General features: G+C 33.3%; 1 protein-coding gene across 1 annotated transcript in view; it reads left to right on the top strand.

Moving 5' to 3' along the window:
* The window catches only part of LRRIQ1 (leucine rich repeats and IQ motif containing 1), a 180,574-nt gene that overhangs the window by 20,572 nt on the left and 138,972 nt on the right, over positions 1 to 21,030 (top strand). The window contains exons 8-9 of the mRNA XM_060165462.1: positions 2,798 to 2,950; positions 5,276 to 5,426. Coding sequence (XP_060021445.1) covers positions 2,798 to 2,950; positions 5,276 to 5,426 — 304 coding nt within the window. The remainder of the gene's footprint in view (positions 1 to 2,797; positions 2,951 to 5,275; positions 5,427 to 21,030) is intronic.

Below are 21,030 nucleotides of genomic sequence, written 5' to 3'. Positions count from 1 at the left end.
TTAAATAGCAACCACAAAAAAAGGGTACTAGCTTAAGGATTTTTTGCTATGGCTTTATAACATGGCATGGATGATAACATTTTAGGGGCTGAATGTCTCACTTCATTCAAGGCAAATTGTAATTAACTGGTGTTGTGATGGCACATGATTTACTTGAAGTTATATTCTCATTCATTTAAGCCACTAATCATACTTCAGATTCAGTCTCTTTGCCGCTGAGTTTTTGAACAATATTATTTCTCCAGGTTGAATAGATTTGAGATTGTGGCACTGAACATAAAGCAAAACAGTCATTGCTTTCATTACTTTTGTAATTACAGTCTACCATAGATAGATGACTGACACTGCTTCGGTTGAACTCAAGAGTAACTGAGAGTGAACTCTATAAAAAATCTGTAGCTATTTTAGGTCATTTTATTTACCAAAACTGTCAAGGATTTGGGGAAATATAGACGATTAAGTGGAAAACTGATTTGTGATCTTTTATCAAAATATAATGAATGAGTCATAGGTTTTCTATAGATGGAGTAGTTCATTTTCAAGTCATGAGAGACCAAAAATATTAATCTTCCAAATATTTTTATATTATCCTTTGTAAGGGAACGAAACTATGAATGCTATAAATATTTTAGTTTTGCCATAGGGCTAGGACAGTTTATTCGTTTAGTTATTTAAGAAGAATTTAGCGACCATCCAGTATGCCCCAGTTGCTCTTTTATCAGGCTGACCATGCAGTAATGAACACCTGTGAGTACTAATTCTCTTTGACCTTAGTTTTTAGAGCATAAGGCAGTTCTATTTATGTAATTATTGTCATGCATGTATCAAAATGATGAATGTAAAAGTTTATTTGATCTCATAAGTTTGGAAAAAACAAGTGCGGTAGAGAATAACTTGCTATATCATAAGGAAAAATTTTAAATCTTTAATAAAAGAGAGGAGGAAGTACCATGGAATACCTCATATTCACAAGTAGACACCATCAACAAGGATACTGCAACAGCTGTCACTCCTGTACTGTAATTAAATTAGAGAGGTTGCCACATCATAACTAGAACTTAAGCAGCATATTATTAAATCAGGCAGGATAATATAAATTATAAGGTAGAGCAGCATTTGTTACTATAAAGCTGCAGCTGTAGGGTTTTCAGTTTTTAAGTGCTCAGTTCTAAATAGTGTGTTCAGTTTTTCAGTATAGAGCCAGTTTTCCAGTTACAGAATTTATAGTATCTCTTTGTGGACAGATTAAGTGGGCATTACACAGCAGTTATCCTGACACAAGTAGATTAATATTTTTCTTTCTGAAAAATTATAAAAAAGAAATTTGTTTCAAAAGTTGTTTTACATTATGAGTAATTGAGAAATGCCTAAAATCATTATGAAACTAGAAACTTTTATTCACCCAAAGTTTTAAAAATAATCAGTTATTGCTTTTGCTACTTAAAGCAAGGAGTAGTCTAATCCCTTCTATCTCCATGAACATATGGTCTGCCCATTTACTTACATAAATATGTAAATGTAAAACTTTAATGCACAGGAAATATTTCCCATGAAGAGGAGTTACTGCACTTAAGAATTTTATACTTTTTCCAGATTTTTTGAAGTAATAATGCTTTCAATTTCAATAAAACATTAAAAAAATTTCTTTCAAATAAGATATACACTAGTATGATATATACTATAAAGCTAATCATTTTAGAATTGTTATTCAGTACATGGGAAACCTGGCCTTAGGACTTGTGATGTGGCAGTATGAAAGTATTTTTACTATAAAGCAATTTAGCTTATATAGTTATTTTAGTGCACGGACTCAATTGTGGTGAAGAACCAACATATTATTACATTATTACTGTGCCAGTTTTACTTAGGTGAGAGCTCTTGAGTTTAATAAGTGGAGTGCTTTTCAGTAATCTCAAAATATTTCTATCTGACATATTCTTGTAGAACTCTAAGTGTAGTCCTTAATATGCATACCATAAAGTTGAATACATTATTTGATATTGAATTTTCTTTAGTTGAAAAGACTTAAAAAGAGAAAAGTGCCTTAGGAAAAAAGGAAGCATTGAGTCTACAGTAATATCTCAATAATAAGAAATGTTGTAAATGTATGTTAAGAGCTATTCATGATTTTTTATACCGCAGATTCTATATGCGCTGGGTATATTACATTATTCAGTAGTACGGAATGATTCATACCTTTATAATACAGAAGACATAATAGAATGTAGTTTTTATTGCATGGTTCAATTATTATTGCATGCTTCTACTTATTACAGGTTCTATAATATCTCTTCTCAGTTAAACTTGCTTCTTTTTTGGAAGATAGCTAAGGTATTCTAGTTGAAGCATGGCAGGTTGGATATAAAATCTATCCCCTGACCCGTTGTGGCTTCTGGTACTATCCAGGTATCCCTAAGATACTGTCAAACACAGATCTTAAACATTTATATAGTGCAATCCTGAAAATAATGCCAAGGGACATGAAAAACGAATTTGGTGAAAAATCAGGGAGTGAACTAATAAATGATTACAATATTATTATTGCTTCTATGCATATTAGTTTTGAACTTGAATTGGTCATGAATGACTGCATTATTTTGTCTTTCTATGAGGGGAACAAAATTGGCAAAATGGCCAGATAGCTTAAATGAAATTGAGTTGTTAATAAGTGTAGGTTTCAATATATAGCATTACTTTTTTTAGATGAAGTTTTTAAAACAATTTTGCAAGGCTAGTATAGTTTATATTCATTATAGTTAGATAATGTTATGTGTTCCAATTTTCTTGAATTCCCTAGGTTACAACAGTAACACTTCAAGATTTGCCAGGTTGTAGTCTCTCCACACTGGCAGAGTGTACAAATCTTCAGTTTCTGTCTCTTCAGCGCTGTGGATTAACCTCTTTGCACAGCCTGAGTAACTGCAAAAAATTAAAGTACATTGATGCACAGGTATGTCCTATGTTCTCAATATTTATTTTATAATAAAATATAAAGTGGAGTAAGGTGTAATTCAGGTGTACATTTTAAGAAATGACAATTTTGAAGAAACATTTACTAAAGTAACCTATAACTCAGGGTCTAAAAGAGATCAAGGGCCAAAATTTGTGAGAACCATACAGGGAAGGTAATTAGATGGTATGACCTGGAAACTGTCTCTATTTGCAGATGATACAGTTATTGTTTTGTTACTTTTTGCTGCATAACAAATGACCACATTATTTAGTTAATTGAAAACAGCAACCACTTTTTTTGCTCACAGTTCTGTGGGCCGTGAATTGAGGCCAGACTTATCTGGGCATTTCATCTGCTTCATACCATGTTGCTTGGGTCTCTTATGTAATTTGCAGCTGGGGCTGGAATGTCCAAAATGCCTTCTTCTACATGTCTGGTGCCTTGGGAGTTTGGAATTCTCTCTCTCTCTCTCTCTCTCTCTCTCTCTCTCTCTCTCTCTGTGCTTTCTTGGGAATCTTAAAAGGGTGAGCTTTCCAAAAAGACAAGCTTCAATATGAAGTGCTTGTCAAGCATCTGCTGGCATCATGCTAGCTTGTGTTCTATTGGTTGAGCTTTCAGTTCATGTGGGAGGGGACTATGTGGATGTGTGAATATTGGGTTGTGAGGTTTATTGGAACTGCTTACAAAGTAACAACCTCCTGCAGTCTGGCCCCTGGCTCCTAATGAGTCACATCCTTCCCGCATGCAAAAGGACTCATGTCCCAAAGACCCCAAAGTCTCATTAACTCATGGCATCAGACTCAGACTTGAGCACAGAATCTTCTCATCTAAATCAGATCCAAGTGGAGATGATCTGCTCAGAGAAAGTTCTTTCAACTCAGAGATCTATGAAGTTAAAGGAAAAGTTGTCTCCCCTCCCCCACACCCACATACAGTGGTGAGAGAGGACTTGATTAATTACAAGAGTTGTTACCATTCAATATGGGAGAAAACAAGAAGCTCATGGCAGTCCCTGGTCCATAGCTAAGAAACTACCATCAGTTATTAATAAGGACTTGGTTCTGCTCCATGGGAATGGGTCTCTGTGACTCTTGGTTCTGCCCACTAGGCTTTTAACTCCATTCTCAAGACATACTTTCTTTTTTTTTTTCCCCCATTTATTTATTTATTTTTTGCTGCGTTGGTTCTTCATTGTTGTGCATGGGCTTTCTCTAGTTGTGGCAAGCAGGGGCTACTCTTCATTGTGGTGCGCGGGCTTCTCACTGCAGTGGCTTCTCGTTGTGGAGCACGGGCTCTAGGTGCGTGGGCTTCAGTAGTTGCAACATACAGGCTCAGTAGTTGTGGCTCGCGGGCTCTAGAGCACAGGCTCAGTACTTGTGGTGCACGGGCTTAGTTGCTCTTTGGCATGTGGGATCTTCCCGGACCAGGGCTCGAACCCATGTCCCCTGCATTGGCAGGTGGATTCTTAACCACTGCACCACCAGGGAATCCCCAAAGGCATACTTTCTTTTCCATAAGAAGTGTCCTGTTTTGCAGCTGAGAATTTTTCTCAATGTTTCTTTCTCTTAGAAGATTGGGGGGGGGGGTGCTAGAGTTTTATTTTTATTTTAGATTATATTATTTTCAATTCAAACTGACTGTGCTTCCACCAATATGATTTTCTTTTCAAACTTTGTTTCCTATGCTTCTTATTAAGTTTACTCCATTAGACAAAGGCTATGTTCATATTTTTGAGAAGGATGTTGTAGGACTATACCATTAAGATTCTTAGAAGCCCATTTATCTTTCTGAAATCTTAAAAGAAGAGAATTGATGTTGCATCCGTGACATATGATCTTGACATTGAGACCAGTATTATGTATTGCAGAGATGTGCATGTTTAGTAAAAGTATAAATCTATACATGAGATATATACCTAATTCATGGTATTGGTATTCTTCGGAGGGAAAGATAGCAAAAGGGACTGAGGAAGGGAAATGGGGAGATTTCAAATTTTTCCATGTTTGGTTTCTTTAAAATAAGCTTTTTAGCAACTATGACCAAATGTTCACTCTTGTTCATTTAGATAGTTTGAAATATTTTGTTATATGATCCTCTGTGCTTTCTATATTTTAAAAGATTATTAATAAATACAAAATCATTTATTTGGTTACTTAGTATTTTCATCTAGATAGTATAACACTCTACATAGTTATCTTAAAATTAGGGATTCAGATATTCATTTAAAGATCATATATCTCATCTTCCCTCTTTTTGCAAGCTTTAAATGTTTCATTAATAAGCCATTGAAATAAAACTAATTACATTTGTTCTTTGTTTTAGGAAAACAATATTGAGACTATCAACTGTGAAAATTTAGAAAATCTCTGTGTTGTTCTTCTTAATAAAAATCAACTGACTTCTTTTCATGGTTTGGATGGCTGCACTAATATCCAAAATCTTGAACTTTCACATAATAAAATCACTCGAATTGGTGAGAACAGTGGAATTTAAATATATTGACATTTATTTCTCATTATTATATTTTGTTTCATTTATTCTTTTCTGAGAATAGGCCACCATCAGTAATTTGCTTATTTTATCCAAGCCATACTTATTTAATCTTTTATCCAGATTTATGAAGGAAACAAAATTAGTTTTAATATATATAAAAGGAATATGCTCCCACCACTGGCAAATGGGTGGTTGTTAGTAGCTCCTTAAATTTAGTATATTCACCTCCTGTTCCTTTTCTTATAACCAACAGTGATCTGAACTCTACTGAAGAATACAATACCCTAGTTTGTTGCCATCATATTTTTATGGACCCTATGCTTTCTGTACTTCTCAGCAACTGTCATAACTGTTTCCTGGTATGACACTACTCTCCTTACCTACATACATCACTTGGACTAACCTCTCCTTCTTTAGGTAAGGCTACTAATACCACATAAAAGAAAGAGTTTATCAGTTTGGATCTCCCTAATCATCTTTGTCCCTCCATCTGTCTGTCTGTATACTTATATATCAATAGCATTTCCATCCTTATTCTTTGTAATCCATAAAATTCAGTGATGAAAATGTCTTTTCTTATTTAAGACCAGCCCTTCTATTTTACATAAATGTATCTGTCATTCTCCTCTGGTACCTTCCTCCATCATTTATCACCTTTCTCATGTCAGATTCTTCCTATTGCCGTCCATTGCCTCATCTCTCTTCCTCTTGCTGTCAAGTCTTGTGAAAGAGTGTTCTGTTCTTGCTCTCACTTCTTACTACCCAACTTCCCTCTTCTGCCCACTGAAATAAAGCTTCAACTCACTTCTATACATTTCCAGTGTGGTAAGTCTAAAATAAAAATCTCATGTTTTTTAATACCTGGCTTAAAATTCTGTTTGTTTGGTTTTTTTAAATTTAAGTGTGAGATTCTCAAGGGACTTGATAAGGGCTTAAATGATGGTTAATCAATAATCAAGGACTGGCAGAAAATAATGAACTAGATAAAAACATTACTCTGGTATACTACTAATGGCTTAAATTATTGGACCCCCAGAAGGTACATTCTTTCCACCTTCTCCATCCTGTGGTGGTTAGGAAATGTGATCTGTACTGAAATATCACGAAATGAGATGGGAGCAGGTGGAGGAGTAGAAGTAAGCCTGCTTTCTGTGTTTAGGCCTGGTTCTACCTAGGCCTTCTTGATATTAATTTGTTTGCCTATGTAATATTTTGTTTTTTCTTTCATTTTTTTATTGTTGAACATTTCAAACATTTACAAAATGAATACATGGAGATTCCATATACTATAGTCAACATTTGGTCCATCATTACTGTTTTGTTTTTTATTGTATTTTTTCTTTTTTAAAACAAATCCCCAAATCATAAAGTTTCATCCTTTCATACCTCAGGAGATGGTTTTTAATAATATGGTCCTTTCTTACTTAACTACAATGCATTGTGTTGCCTAATAAAATTAATAGTGATTCCTTCTATCAACTGATAATCCATAATCCAGATTTCCTTATTTTCTTAAAATTATCAGGGTTTGTTTGAATCATAACACAAACAATGACCACATATTACATTTACATAGGTGTCTGAAGTCCTATCTAATCTGTAGTAGTCCTTCCACTTTTTTTCCTCCATGCCATTGATCTGTTGCAAAACCTATGTTAATTGTCCTATACAGTGTCCCACATTTTGGGTTTGTCCATTTACTTCCTTTTAATGTATTAAAATTGTTTCACTATGCCTATAAATATTTCATGTCCTGTAAATGAAAGCTAGTGCAACAGGCTTGAGTTAATTAAAATTTAGTCTTTTTTGGCAGGAATTTTTCATAGGGGTTGCTCTGTGCTTCGTATTGCCTACGTCAGGAGTCATACAGTGATTATTTGCTTTTAATGATGATACAGTTGCATGTTAGGTATGTGAGTGATAGCCTAAATGTTCCATTATAAAGTTTCCCACAAACCTTTTATCTAACTTTCATCCATTGATTAATGTGGCCTGAATCAATTAATGCAGTGGGGGATACAAAAAATGAGTTTTCTAATTTGAACATTCCTTCCACATTTTAAAAACTGGAATCATTTATTTAATAACTATTTGGTTACCTTGGAATCATTCGTAGAGGAAAGACAGGAATAAATGCCTACCTTTATATTGGTAGACTTTTACAGTAAGGTCATTACTTTCAGTGGTGTCAAATGAATTTTCTTTGTTTCATTTATTTTGTTTTGCTTTTGCACTTTTCTCTCTCTCCCTGCTCTTCTCTCTTTCTTAGTGGTCTAATGAACTCATAGAATTTTATAATATAGAATATTTCAGTCTCTTTTCTTATTATACTGCTTGATACTCAAATTGTCCAGTCCTGTGAATTTGATTGAAGATATCAAATATTGATATCTCCAAATTTACTTTTTGAACTTTATAGTTGTGTTATTTTCTCTTCCACTGTAGTCCTTGGTTGATACCAACACTAACATAACTATTTGCTATGGATTATAATAGCCATAAAATAGTTTCAAAACAACAATGCCAGTATTAGAAGCATTTTAGAAGTATTTAGAAGAAATCTTCTAAATTAATTTTGAGATTTTTTTGCATTTCTTTTGGCCCTTACACTTTGTCCCCCAAAGTGATGTGTTCACTTGAAGTATTTTATATTTGTGATTATGTTATGAATTTGAAATATAATTAGTTCACTTTTCCCTTTGATTCATTTTATTTTTGAGATTTAAGACAGATATATGTTTCTACAGACTACATTTAAGAAGACTCAAAGTGGTTGTGCTTTCATCCTTTTTCATTTCACTGTTATCCCATCTACTTTTATATACAGATATTTATGTATATATGTGTATAATAATACATGTATATCACATATGTGATATATGTGTGTGTTTGTAAATATACATACATATACATATATCTAAGAAATATATATATATATGCTAATTCTTTCACAAAATATAGAATATTTAAAGTACTGTTCTTTATCTTGCTCTTTTTCATTTTACAACATATATGGAGTTCATAGCATTGTTTTTCTATGGCTTGATAGTATTCAGTTGTGTGTATGCACTAGAGTTTATTCCACTGGTCTCTGGTTGATGGACAATGGATGGTTTACAATCTTCCACACTGCCATCATGACTAACCCGATACCTATGTCATTTCATACTTCATCAGATATATCTTTAGGTTAGTTTCCTGATATATATTTTTGGGGGGGGGCAAAGGACATCTTTAATCTAGGAAGATAGTGCCAGACACACTATATGGGTTGTACCACTTTGCACTCCTACCATTAATACATGTTAATGGCAGTTTTTTGTTTTTTGCTTTTTTTGCTTTTCTTCTGTTTATTATGTTGTTCTTTTCTATTTTTAAGTTAAATTTGTAATTTAATTATTTATCATTTTTCACTCTTGTTGACATAAGTACTTAAGTCTATAAATTTTACTCCGAGCACTGCTTATTCTGTAACTTCTGAATAAGGTATAGGTATTTTTGTCTGTTCTACAATTATATGATGTATTTTATCTTTTACCTAAAATTTTAAATTTCCACATGGAAAGACCATTTTTGTTGTTATTTTTTCTAGTTTTATTTAATTATAGTCAGAGAATTATTTTTGTGCCATATCTGCTTTTTGAAACTTGTGGTTTTCTAACATGTGGTTAATTTTCAGGAATGTTTCGTGTGCACTTGAAGAGAAGGTTGTTGTTTTTTGTTGGAATATAAAGTATATATTTTCATCTTTAAGATCTACATTAGTGATCTTTTATTTTAGGTCTTAAATGTGTACTTGATTTCCCTTGGACTGAAGGAGTTGAGCTAGATTGAATGTATCTGTTCTTTTTTTTAAACATCTTTATTGGAGTATAATTGCTTTACAATGGTGTGTTAGTTTCTGCTTTACAACAAAGTGAATCAGTTATACATATACATATGTTCCCATATCTCCTCCCTCTTGTGTCTCCCTCCCTCACACCCTCCCTATCCCACCCCTCTAGGTGGTCACAAAACACCGAGCTGTGTATCTGTTCTTAATCAGCCTATTTCTTTGTGTACATCCTTTTGTTTCTGCGTCATGAATGTTGCTCCATGCTGTTATACAGATATTCTTAACTGTGTTATCTTTATTGTGAATTTTAGCCTTGAAAATTTTAAGTTCCATTCTTTGTCTCTTTAATGCTTTTGTGACTGAATTCTACCTTGTCTTACATGGTTTCATTTTGTTTGTATTTGCCTAATCTAAAAAAACTTTTTAACATTTCTGAATCACTTTGTTTTATGTACGTACTTATATACAGAATGGATTTGGGTTTTATTTTTTGATCCAAGCTTAAATGTTTTTCTCTCGTATAGACCATGGCCATTTGCATTTATTAATTTAATTCATATACTTGGTCTCAGTACTGTCATCCCACTCAGGATGATGCTCTCTCTTTCTGGAGGGAGGCCTTGTTGGTAATAAATGGGTTCTTCCACCCCTGGGGCACCTCCAGAGTTTACTTATCCATTCAGTTTCCATAGGATTTCCTCTGTACAAGTGTCGATTCAGCCTGGATTGTGTTGATCCTGGATACTTATTACCCCACTTAGAAAGAAATTTAACTTGTGATTTCTTTATCTCCCATTTGCAATGGAAAGATAGGTTGTGGGTATTTTGATTTCTTTGTTGCACTTTATGAATTTCTGGAGGAGGTTTGGGGAGAATTGGATCTAATCAGTCACCATCAACTCCCTTTTTTTAAAATATAAATTTATTTATTTATTTATTTATTTATGGCTGTGTTGGGTCTTCATTGCTGTGTGCGGGCTTTCTCTAGTTGCGGTGAGCGGGGGCTACTCTTTGTTGCAGGTGTGCGGGTTTCTCATTGCAGTGGCTTCTCTTGTTGTGGAGCATGGGCTCTAGACACGCGGGCTTCAGTAACTGGCACGTGGGCTCAGTAGTTGTGTCTTGCAGGTTCTAGAGCACAGGCTCAGTAGTTGTGGTGCACAGTGGGATCCCGCGGCATGTGGGATCTTCCCGGACCAGGACTCGAACCCGTGTCCCCTGCACTGGCAGGTGGATTCTTAACCACTGCACCACCAGGGAAGTCCCCATTTTTTTTTTTTTAATTTGGGAAAAATATAGTGGTTTTCACAAAGCAAGCTTTTGTTTTGCAAACATTTCAAGGCATAATTTCTAAAATGTAATGTATAATGTTCTTTAATATGTTTATTTGTCTATGTGTCTGTGCTGCCTGCTTTGGGACCACTCATGACTTCTCCCATATGGAAATACTGATACTTTTGAAACAAATTTTTTATTGTAAAATTTTAATTTAAAATACATACAGAAATAATTTTTTTGTTGTTGGAATGAAGGCAAGTGCACTGATAATGTATGTTACTTTATTGGTACTCACTGAAGCAAGCTTGAAAAAAAAGAAAAAGGCTGTTTGTAAGAAGAAATGCTTGAACTCCCATTCACTTCATTTTCATTGCCAACAGTGCTGTATGGGATTTTTTGTAGTCAGTGGATTTCCTGGGATAGGATATCTGCAAGACTTATGTGAAAACTGCCATGTTATTAATTGATGTACCTGAGGTATCTCTATGTAGTACACTCTCAGCAAACAAAGTAAAAGACATCTTTGCTGTCTGTTGGGTACAATGAAAACACTGTATTTATTGAGTGTGAGAAGAGTATGCATGGGAAAGTAGATTTTCTGAAGACCAGTTGGAGTCTGTTTTTCATCTTCAAGAACTGCTTACAGAGATTCTGGTTGAGTTAAGGGAAAAGCACAGATTTTGTCTTTCAATGATATATTGATGCTAAGAACTCTTATGAAGGGGCACAAAGATAGATTTGTGTTTATAAGTTAATAAGTCACTATTCCATGCTATAATATTTCTTAAGGAGGTGAAATAAAATTGGAAGGAATACCAAATATTCTACATTTGTAGTTTCGAGTTTAATTTGTTCCTAATTCTAACTAAGCTATATTATTGCAGCAGTTAATTAGCAATGTTAACTCTAATTACTCTTTTTATTAGAAAACATTAGTGTACATTTTTTACTTTCTTTGCATTTAGTGACTGAAAATAGCAACTCTATCACTCTCTTTAAGGCACTTTATTTGAAATAATTTATGCTGAATGTTTTCCATTCTACTTAAACTGGTTAATTGTAGAAACAGAAACAGTGTGAAATATACTCTTTTAAAGTAATAGTTTAAAATTTAATTCTATAAATTGAAAGTTACAAAGTTAGTTCTTTAATGTTTAAACATATTGTGTGCTGTGACTATAGAAAGAAATGGTCTTAATTATTATTATTAATCATAACTGAAATATTAATTTAAGATATAATTCAAAATGATATCCTTAAGATATATTACATATTGAGGTACAGATTATTTTCTGGTCAAATGTAGCAAAAAATAAACTATTATATTGGGCATATATGGTCATATAAATTTTATAGTCATTTAAAGAATACTTTGTACGTTTTTATATTATTTGCTATAATTGGTTCTATTTTGGCAGCAAGTTTTTGACTATTGAGTATTTTTACTTAACCTGGCATTATTCTTGCATGTTTTAAATGCACAAGATAATTGCTTTAAGCTCTTTAAATTCACTTCACGTTGATGATTTTAAAGATGGATTTATTTTAATTGGAAAAGAGATTTTATTATAATTTTTAATGTTTTTTTCCCTGAAGTTACACGAATCTTTATCTTTTATAACTCACTTTAATTTGGGTGGATTTCAGTTTAAATTTTAAGGTTTGTTATCTTCGTTATATTTCTTGCTTTCCTTTGCCTGAAATTTCCCATGAGTAAATTTCAGGCAAAATTGGTAAGACATTTTTTTTTTATAAGTAATGTGGAGAAAACTTTTCTTAAATGAATGTTGCCACAGTGTTCATTAAAATTTATAAACTTCACCTATGAGGAATCTTTCATATTTTGAGTTAGTATTTTTGATTTAGTTTTTTAATGAATAGCCAAAGCAAATGAAAAATAGGTGATTCATAAGTTATAATCTAGTTTTTTTTTCCTCCCCAAATATATTGAATTTTATTGACTTTTTAGCAGAAACATTTTAAAACTAAACTAATTTTTAAAATTCATGCTGCATGACCAAAGTGTTTATAGAAAAAATACAACTTAAGTATAATCAATATAGTAATAGATAACTTTTTTTTACCACCAGCCATTTCATGTGCTTTATACATACTAACTCATTTGATTTTCACATAAGTGTTATTAGTTAGGTACTATTTAATCTTTGTTTTTTCCAGATAAGAAAGCTGAAACATAGAAAGTTCAAGTAAGTTGTCTAAAATCACACCGTTAGTTAATGATAGAGCCAGGATTTGAAACTCAGCAGTCTATCCTGGTACCAAATTTTTTAATCGATTCATTCTATTGCCTCTCTCTAAATACGCATTTAATATTTAAGATTATTACTGTTTTGTTATACTATGTTACAAAGTCTTTATGCTGAAAAATATATAATGATTTTAAGGTTTATTCATTAATAAATTTATTAATGAGCCATTGAGCATCTACTATGTGGAAGCACTTTTCCAGGCACTAGAACACAGCGCTGGAATATTGCTGAGGATGCAGCAATAAACAAAATAAATGACTATCCTGACTTGCACTGAGATTATCCTACTGCTAGTTATTGATATAGAGAGAAAGAGGAAAAGAGTAAATTGCCATGTTTCCTTTATTGACTGTTGGGTAAAAATGAAAATAAGTATGATGTTAATGTCTTTAATGCCAGCAATTTATAAATCATTAATTTATAAATTTCAGGTAATACAGCCCTAGAAAATATTATTGTAAATAGAGATACTGGGAGATTTTTTTTTCTGCTGCTTTATTTTCAGATAATACTGTTTTCTGGAAAAGTGAAACTAGTATTCTAAGTATGAAAGATACTGAATAATTCAACATTTTCACATAGGCTTGATTACTATGTCGTGGCTCATAGGGGAAATGTGCCTGGATTAATTCTTGCTGCCAAATGTTGTCATTGGAACATTAGAAAAAATAATGAAGTAAAATAAGATAAAGCTGTAGATATTTTGCTTGTAGAAATGTTTTTCATTATATACTTAGGAAATTCTTTGGATTCCACTAGATGGTGCTAGCTTACTCTTTAGTTTTGAAATGTAACACAATGCTTAGAACAAAGCTGAAAGGGATTTTGCAGATCTGCCAGTCTAGGCTTCTTAGTTTACAGATGGAAAAACAGACCCACATAGTTTTCGTCTAACTCCTGGCAGAGGTGGGGCTAGAATCCACATTTCCTGATTCCTGTTTCAGTATTCTTTTTTCATACAACCTGTATGATCCTGAAGGACTTTTGCATTGAAATTGAAAATCTCAAGTGTAACTCAGCATATTTGTATGTAACTGTCAAACATAGCAATCATTGAGCAGCTAAAGGAGGTAGACCTTTACCAAACACTTTTTTAGTGAAAACCTCCAGCCTAATTCAACATCTTTAGTATTGCTGTTCCTTACAGAAGAGTTTTTTTCCCCTGTGGCAAGAATGTTTTATTAGACCATTGGCTCATTTCTGTGGGAAGAATTCTTTGAAATAGATATTTGTAGCAAGTATAGCCAAATGCTAATTTTGCCATGGGCAATGAGGAGGGATAAACATAGTTGACTTCAATTTTATTTTGTGGGACCTAGGAAACTTTTAAAGGGCTAATAAAGAATATATTGAAGCAGTAAACTCAAGAATATTTAAGCAATCCTTTATATTTATTATATTTAAGCCCTTTGAAAGAGACTCTTGAATATTTTTGTGGTTATTATTTGTTTTGTTTTAGATGGGTAGTAGAAGAAATAACAAATTTTTACAGGGAGAGAATTATGTTCTTAGAGATGTTGAGGAAGTAATGATGTTCTAAGTTAAGTCTTGCTGTAAGTCTGTTTTGCTCAGTTCTCATCCTTTATTTGACAGCGAAGAATTTCTAAGATTAAAAGAAGAAGGGGGGCAATTTATTCTAACTTCCTTCCCACCTAGATTCCTCCTTTTGATCCAGTGCACTTACTGGATCAAATTACTGTTTAATCAGTTTTGTATAGACTTTTCTGAGTATGTATTAATATCCTATTCCTTCTTCAAGGTTTAGCTCAAACATATCTCTTTGAAGCCTTATTTGGTCACCACAGTTACAGTTTTTTGTTTGTTTGTTTTTTCTTTTCAGTTACAGTTTTTTAACTCCTTGTTTTTATTGAGGATAATTGTTAGGAAACAATAACTATCATTTTTAGTACCCAACATGTGAAAGTGTTGTAAATGCTACTTTAAAATATTATTTTTAATCCTCCCAATAATGTGAAATCACCCCCACTCCACAAAAAAGGAACGAAGGATCAGAGTAGTTAAGTAACTTGCTTATAGTCATATAGCTAGTTTTCGAATAGGCATGTGTTACTGAAATTCAGGACTGCCTGCCTCAGAGCCTATTCATTATTGATTATGCAATACTGCCTGTTGATTAAGTGGAACACTTGTCATGTTAGCAGAGTCCTGGAGAAAGACTTATATACATGACTCTCATGGTGTTTGTAGATTGTAGATCTTCATTCTCATAGCTTTTTTTAATTTATTTTTTTGATTTAAATATTTTTGAGGCCATGATATTTGGTGCACACAAATTTATAACTGTTATATGTTTCTGTTAAATTGACCAATTTTATCATTTTTAAATGTCCCTTTTAAACTGTATTAAAAGTTTTCTGCCTTAGGCTTCTGTGTCTGACATAATCAAACCAGCTTTTTTTGGACTCAGGACCTTTCTAACACTCTTAAAAATTATTGCGGACCTCCTTCAGACAGTTTTCATTTATGTGGGTTATATCTATCAATATTTACTGCATTAGGAAAAAACAAAATTTTTGTATTCATTCAAAGTTTAAGACAATAAAGCCTTTGCATTCATAACAGTTTTAGAATAGTAACTGTATTTTTTTTTTTTTTTTTTTTTTTGCGGTACGCTGGCCTCTCACTGTTGTGGTCTCTCTGGTTGCGGAGCACAGGCTCTGGACGCGCAGGCTCAGCGGCCATGGCTCACGGGCCCAGCGGCTCCGCGGCATGTGGGATCTTCCCGGACCGGGGCACGAACCCGTGTCCCCTGCATCGGCAGGCAGACTCTCAACCACTGCGCCACCAGGGAAGCCCAATAACTGTATTTTTTAAACAAAAAGATACAGTGAGAAAAGGGTCATTGTTACACATATTTGCAAATCTCTTTAATGTCAAGCTTAACACAAGACAGCTAGATTTCCGTATTTCCTTCTGCGTTAAATTTACTACGATATCACACCTCATGTAGTTCTCTGGATAACTCCACCCTACACTCTTGAACAAATGGGAGTGGAAAAGGCAAATAACCTCTTAGAATTATTATGAAAGTAGTTTTGACTCCATGGAACCTTTAAAGGTATCTCAGGATGGGGACACTGGCCCACACTTTGAGAATTACTGTTTTAATGTTTACATAATACATCTTTTTCTGTCCTTTTACTTACAATATTTCTACAAGTTCTATTTTTGGAATTTTTGTAATGTAACATAAAAAATTGTTGTTTATGTTCTTCTTTTATCGAGGCTGCCTGACAAATTCAAGCTTTGATTTGTAACCTTTAGTCCCTAGTAATTAAGTGTAATCAATAACATTCAATTATTGATATATTTGAGTTTAAAATTACTCTCTTACTATTTGATTCTATTTGTTCTTGTTCTTTTTTTTTTTTTTCTCTCTCTTTTCTTGCCTTCTTTTGCTTTGGTTGAGATTTTAAATTATTCCATTTTTCTTTTCTATCATATTACCATTTTTATATTATTTTACTATCCTTTTGGTTTACTATAGATATTACATCATGCCTTTTTTATTTACCAAATCTAAGTTTATTTAGCACTTTCCTCTCTTTTTTCTTTTTCTTTTTTAACATCTTTATTGGAGTATAATTGCTTTACAATGTTGTGTTTCTGCTGCACAACAAAGTGAATCAGCTATATGTATATATATATATATATCCCTATATCCCCTCCCACTTGTGTCTCCCTCCTACGCTCCCTATCCCACCCCTCTAGGTGGTCACAAAGCACTGAGCTGATCTCCCTGTGCTATGCAGCTGCTTCCCACTAGCTAGCTATTTTACATTTGGTAGTGTATATATATCAGTGCTACTCTCTCACTTCATCCCAGCTTACCCTTCCCCCTCCCCGTGTCCTCAAGTCCATTCTCTACTCCTGCGTCTTTATTCCCGTCCTGCCCCTAGGTTCATCAGAACCATTTTTTTTTTTAGATTCCATGCATATGTGTTAGCATATGGTATTTGTTTTTCTATTTCTGACTGACTTCACCCTGTATGACAGACTCTAGGTCCATCCACCTCACTACAAACAACTCAATTTTGTTTCTTTTTATGGCTGAGTAATATTTCATTGTATATGTGTGCCACATCTTCTTTATCCATTCATCTGTCGATGGACACTTAGGTTCCCTCCATGTCCTGGCTATTGTAAATAGAGCTGCAATGAACATGGTGGTACATGACTCTTTTTGAATTATGGTTTTCTCAGGGTATATGCCCAGTAGTGGGATTGCTGGGTCATATGGTAGTTCTATTTTTAGTTTTTTAAGGAACCTCCATACTGTTCTCCATAGTGGCTGTATCAGTTTACATTCCCACCAACAGTAGCACTTTCCTCTCTTTTCCAAGGCAATTCTAGGGTCTTAGAAAACCTAAACTTTATTTACTCCCTCCCAACTTAATGTGCTCTTTTTGTTGAGTATTTTAACTCTGCATGTGTATATATGTATCTATATGTGTGTTTCAAATGCCTTAAGACATTATTATTTTATGAAGTCAATATCATTTGGATTGATCCATTTTTTAAACCTTTCCATTGAACTTTATTCTACCTTTCATCTGTGATATTCCTTTCACCTGAAGAATATGCATATACACACACATATCTCTGTTTATGTATTTTGATATATATACTTACCATTTGGCATGCATTTTCTGCATTGTGAATGGATTTTATTTTATTATAGCTTTCCTTGCCTAGGGTGATGTGCAACAACCTAATGGTTGATCCTTGGAAGAAAATTTCTTTTTCCCCTTTTAAGATTTTTTTTTTCTTTTGCCATTGTTTTCATTAGTTTACTCTGATGTTTCTACTGTGGTTACCTTAATATTCACCCTGCTTGAATTCATTGTGCCTCTTAAATCAGTGGCTTGGCATCTTTATTCAGTGTTGAAAAATTCTGAGCTACCTACTTACTTATAGATCTAGATCCAGATATATATTCCCACTATATTCTATAATCCCCTTATGCTTTTATAATTCTCTTACATTTCTTTTGCATCTCTATGTGTCATTTTGGATGTTTTCTTGTGACTCAAATTATGGTTCACTAATTCTCCCTTCAGCTGTGTCTAATATAATGTCCAATCCATTCATGAAAGTCTTGTTTGTAGTTGTAGATTTTCAAGTTTAGAACTTTTATTTGCTTCTTTTATTTAGCATTCAATTCACATTTTTATAGTATCTAATATGTAAGTTTCCAGTTTTAATTTTTTAATATGTTCAACAAAGTTTTGTTAATTTCTGTGTCTGGTAACTTCATTATCTAGATACCCTGTGGATAGTTTCTATTATCTGTTCTCTTGATTTTTGTTCACATGATGTTATTTCCTTGCTTAGTTTTTTGTCATTTTACAGTCAGAAAATACTAAGGAAAACAAAACTATAGAATCAGTTTGAGGCTATGATGTTATTATTTTCCTTCAGAGGTCTTTATTGTTTAAAACTACAAGCATTAGTGATCTCTGTGCAGCTAAATCCATGTTTTGTTATTGATATTATTTAAAGCTTGGCTTCAGTACCTTGGGAGCTATTCCATATTTGGATTAATGTGTAGTACATGGAGGTCCAACCAAAAGTAAGTAGAGATTTGTTAGGCCTCTTTTGCTGAGGAGAGCTCTGGAGCCCAAGTTTTGACCCCCTGATGTTGCAAGCTTTCCTTTCTCAGAATTAATAGATATCCTGCATAATGTGTTCACCTCATTTCTTCTGGAACTTAATCCTCTTATTCTATAATACCATTTTAGTTCTTAAATGCCTTTAGCCGCTATGTTTATATTTGTTTTCTCATTACCTAGTCCATTGTTACTGTAAACAGAAAGCCTTTGCTACATTTTATATTTTCCCCTTCTCTTGTCTTCTTTTGACTTATTTGGTATTTTTCCCCTCATTTCCTCTTTTGTCTCAATCTTTTAATAGTTATATACTTTATTTAGTGGTCACCATAGAAATTATAAAATATACTCAATTTATCTCAAGTTAATTGATATCTTTACCTGAAATTTCCTGACTTCTATGTGTTTGTTTTTCAGGATTTTAAATGTTTTTTGTTTTTGTTTTTGTTTTTGCGGTACACGGCCCTCTCACTGTTGTGGCCTCTCCCGTTGCGGAGCACAGGCTCCGGACGCGCAGGCTCAGCAGCCATGGCTCACGGGCCTAGCCACTCCGTGGCATACGGGATCTTCCCGGACCGGGGCACGAACCCACGTCTCCTGCATCGGCAGGCGGACTCTCAACCACTGCGCCACCAGGGAAGCCCTTAAATGTATTTCTATTTAACTCTTCAAGCTATACATTATGGTTATTTTATACGGTCAAAGTTTGATCATATTTGCCCATATTTATTGCTTTTATGCCTGTTGCTCTTTTTTTCATTTAAGATATTGGATCTCTTTCCTTCTTCCTGATATAGATCCTTTAAAATTTCCTCTAGTAAAATAACTAGTTTGTGGAAGATAATTTTTCTGTAAATGTGCTTACTTAGCATTCATTGTTAAATCATAATTTAACTGGGTGTATTTTTCTAAATTGAAGTTTATTTTCTTTCAGTAATTCATAAATATCATTCCGTTACTTTTTTACTTTCACTGTTGCTTTAAGAAGTCAGCTGTGTTAAATTTCGGAAACTTTGAGGGTATTTTCTATGTCTTTTCAAGTATTTTTTTTCTTGTTATTCCTGTTATGAATTTTTATTCTGATGTGTCTAGGCATGGATTTCTTTTTAATTCATCCTCTTAGGGTCTGATGCAATTATTGAATATGTGATTTTCACTTTTAAATTTTATCTGTTAGCCATTATCTCTTCAAAAAGTTTTTTTCTTCCTCAGTTTGTTGAAACGCTACATATATGTTAGATTTTCTGACTCTTGCCTCCATATTTCCTATATTCTATCTTTCTGTCTTTTTTTTGCTGCCTGTAGTTACTTTCTATATACCTATATTCCAGTGACAAATTCTGACTTGCTGTTAATCCTAGTCATTGAGTTTTTTAATTTGAATTAATTCTGATTTTCACGTGGGTCTGGTTTTGCTGGGATTTGTTATTTCTGCTAACTCTTACTTATGGCATCTTATTTCTTTGTGTTTTTCATGTGATTTTTTTTGTCACCTGTTTATTTCCCTTGGAATTTAAGCTTTGTGATTATTCCTAGTTATGACATTAAAGTTTGTTCTTTAGAGATTTTTCAGATGCTGAAGGACACAAACAATCTAGAATCATTTGTGCTACATTTTTGGTGGCGGTTTTCTGATCACCATGAGAATGAATTTGAGTCGTAAACCTATGGGAGAGTCAGCTTGTATTTATTATTTTAAAGGAGGATTTTTTTCCCCTCTTACTGAGATTTGAGATAGGTAGTTTAATTTCCTGTCTTCAGTTGGGTATAGCTGATTGGGGTCCAGGTTTACTCGGAATTGCCTGTCATACTTGCCTCCTATTGGTGAATTTTAAGTTTTGTTTCCTCAAACTGTGAGGCTATAGAAATTGATCATCATATTCACCAGATTTAACAAGTTTTCTCGCACTGAAAACTGGCTTTACTGTTCTGCTTGCTTCTCTTTGCCTACCATATCTATTTCGATTTTGGACTGAGAATTCTTTGCTTTCTTAACAGCTCATTTGGAAACATTTAAAAAATGTAATTACTGTTTTTAGTTATTTTCAGGGGTAAAGATCACAGTATCTGAGCAGAAATTTCTGGAAATGGAATTTTGTATTTTTTTCTAAGTAACTTTTAATCTAATCTACACAATTAATATATGCTTATTGTCTATAAATTATGATGTGAAATGATAAAATAATAAGCCATATTTCCACCATCCAGATATAGCCAGTATTGGTGAGTTTTCCAGATTGTTTACCATCCATTTTAAAAATCACTACTGTAATATTGTTTTGTAATTAACTGTATTCACTTAATAAATTGTGAATAATTATACATGTCATAATTTAAAAAAATATTCTAGGTGAATTTTTCAAGTAAATGATACTTGAGCAGAGATTCTGTCTATATCCTTTTTCTATTTCTATGAGGACACAACACAGTCTTAGGACTTGTAGAACAAATTATGAGTTTTATATTACAAGTAAAGCTATTTTTGCAAAAAACAGATTTTCATATTTCTTGTAGAAATGTGGAAACTATAAATGCTTTACATGTGTTAACAGAGAAGGTACTTCATGCCTATTA

This window comes from Lagenorhynchus albirostris, chromosome 11 (assembly GCF_949774975.1).
Source record: "Lagenorhynchus albirostris chromosome 11, mLagAlb1.1, whole genome shotgun sequence".
In the NCBI taxonomy this organism is placed as follows: domain Eukaryota; kingdom Metazoa; phylum Chordata; class Mammalia; order Artiodactyla; family Delphinidae; genus Lagenorhynchus; species Lagenorhynchus albirostris.
The sequence above is the reverse complement of the archived record's forward strand: the minus strand, read 5'-3'. Positions and strand labels throughout refer to the sequence as shown.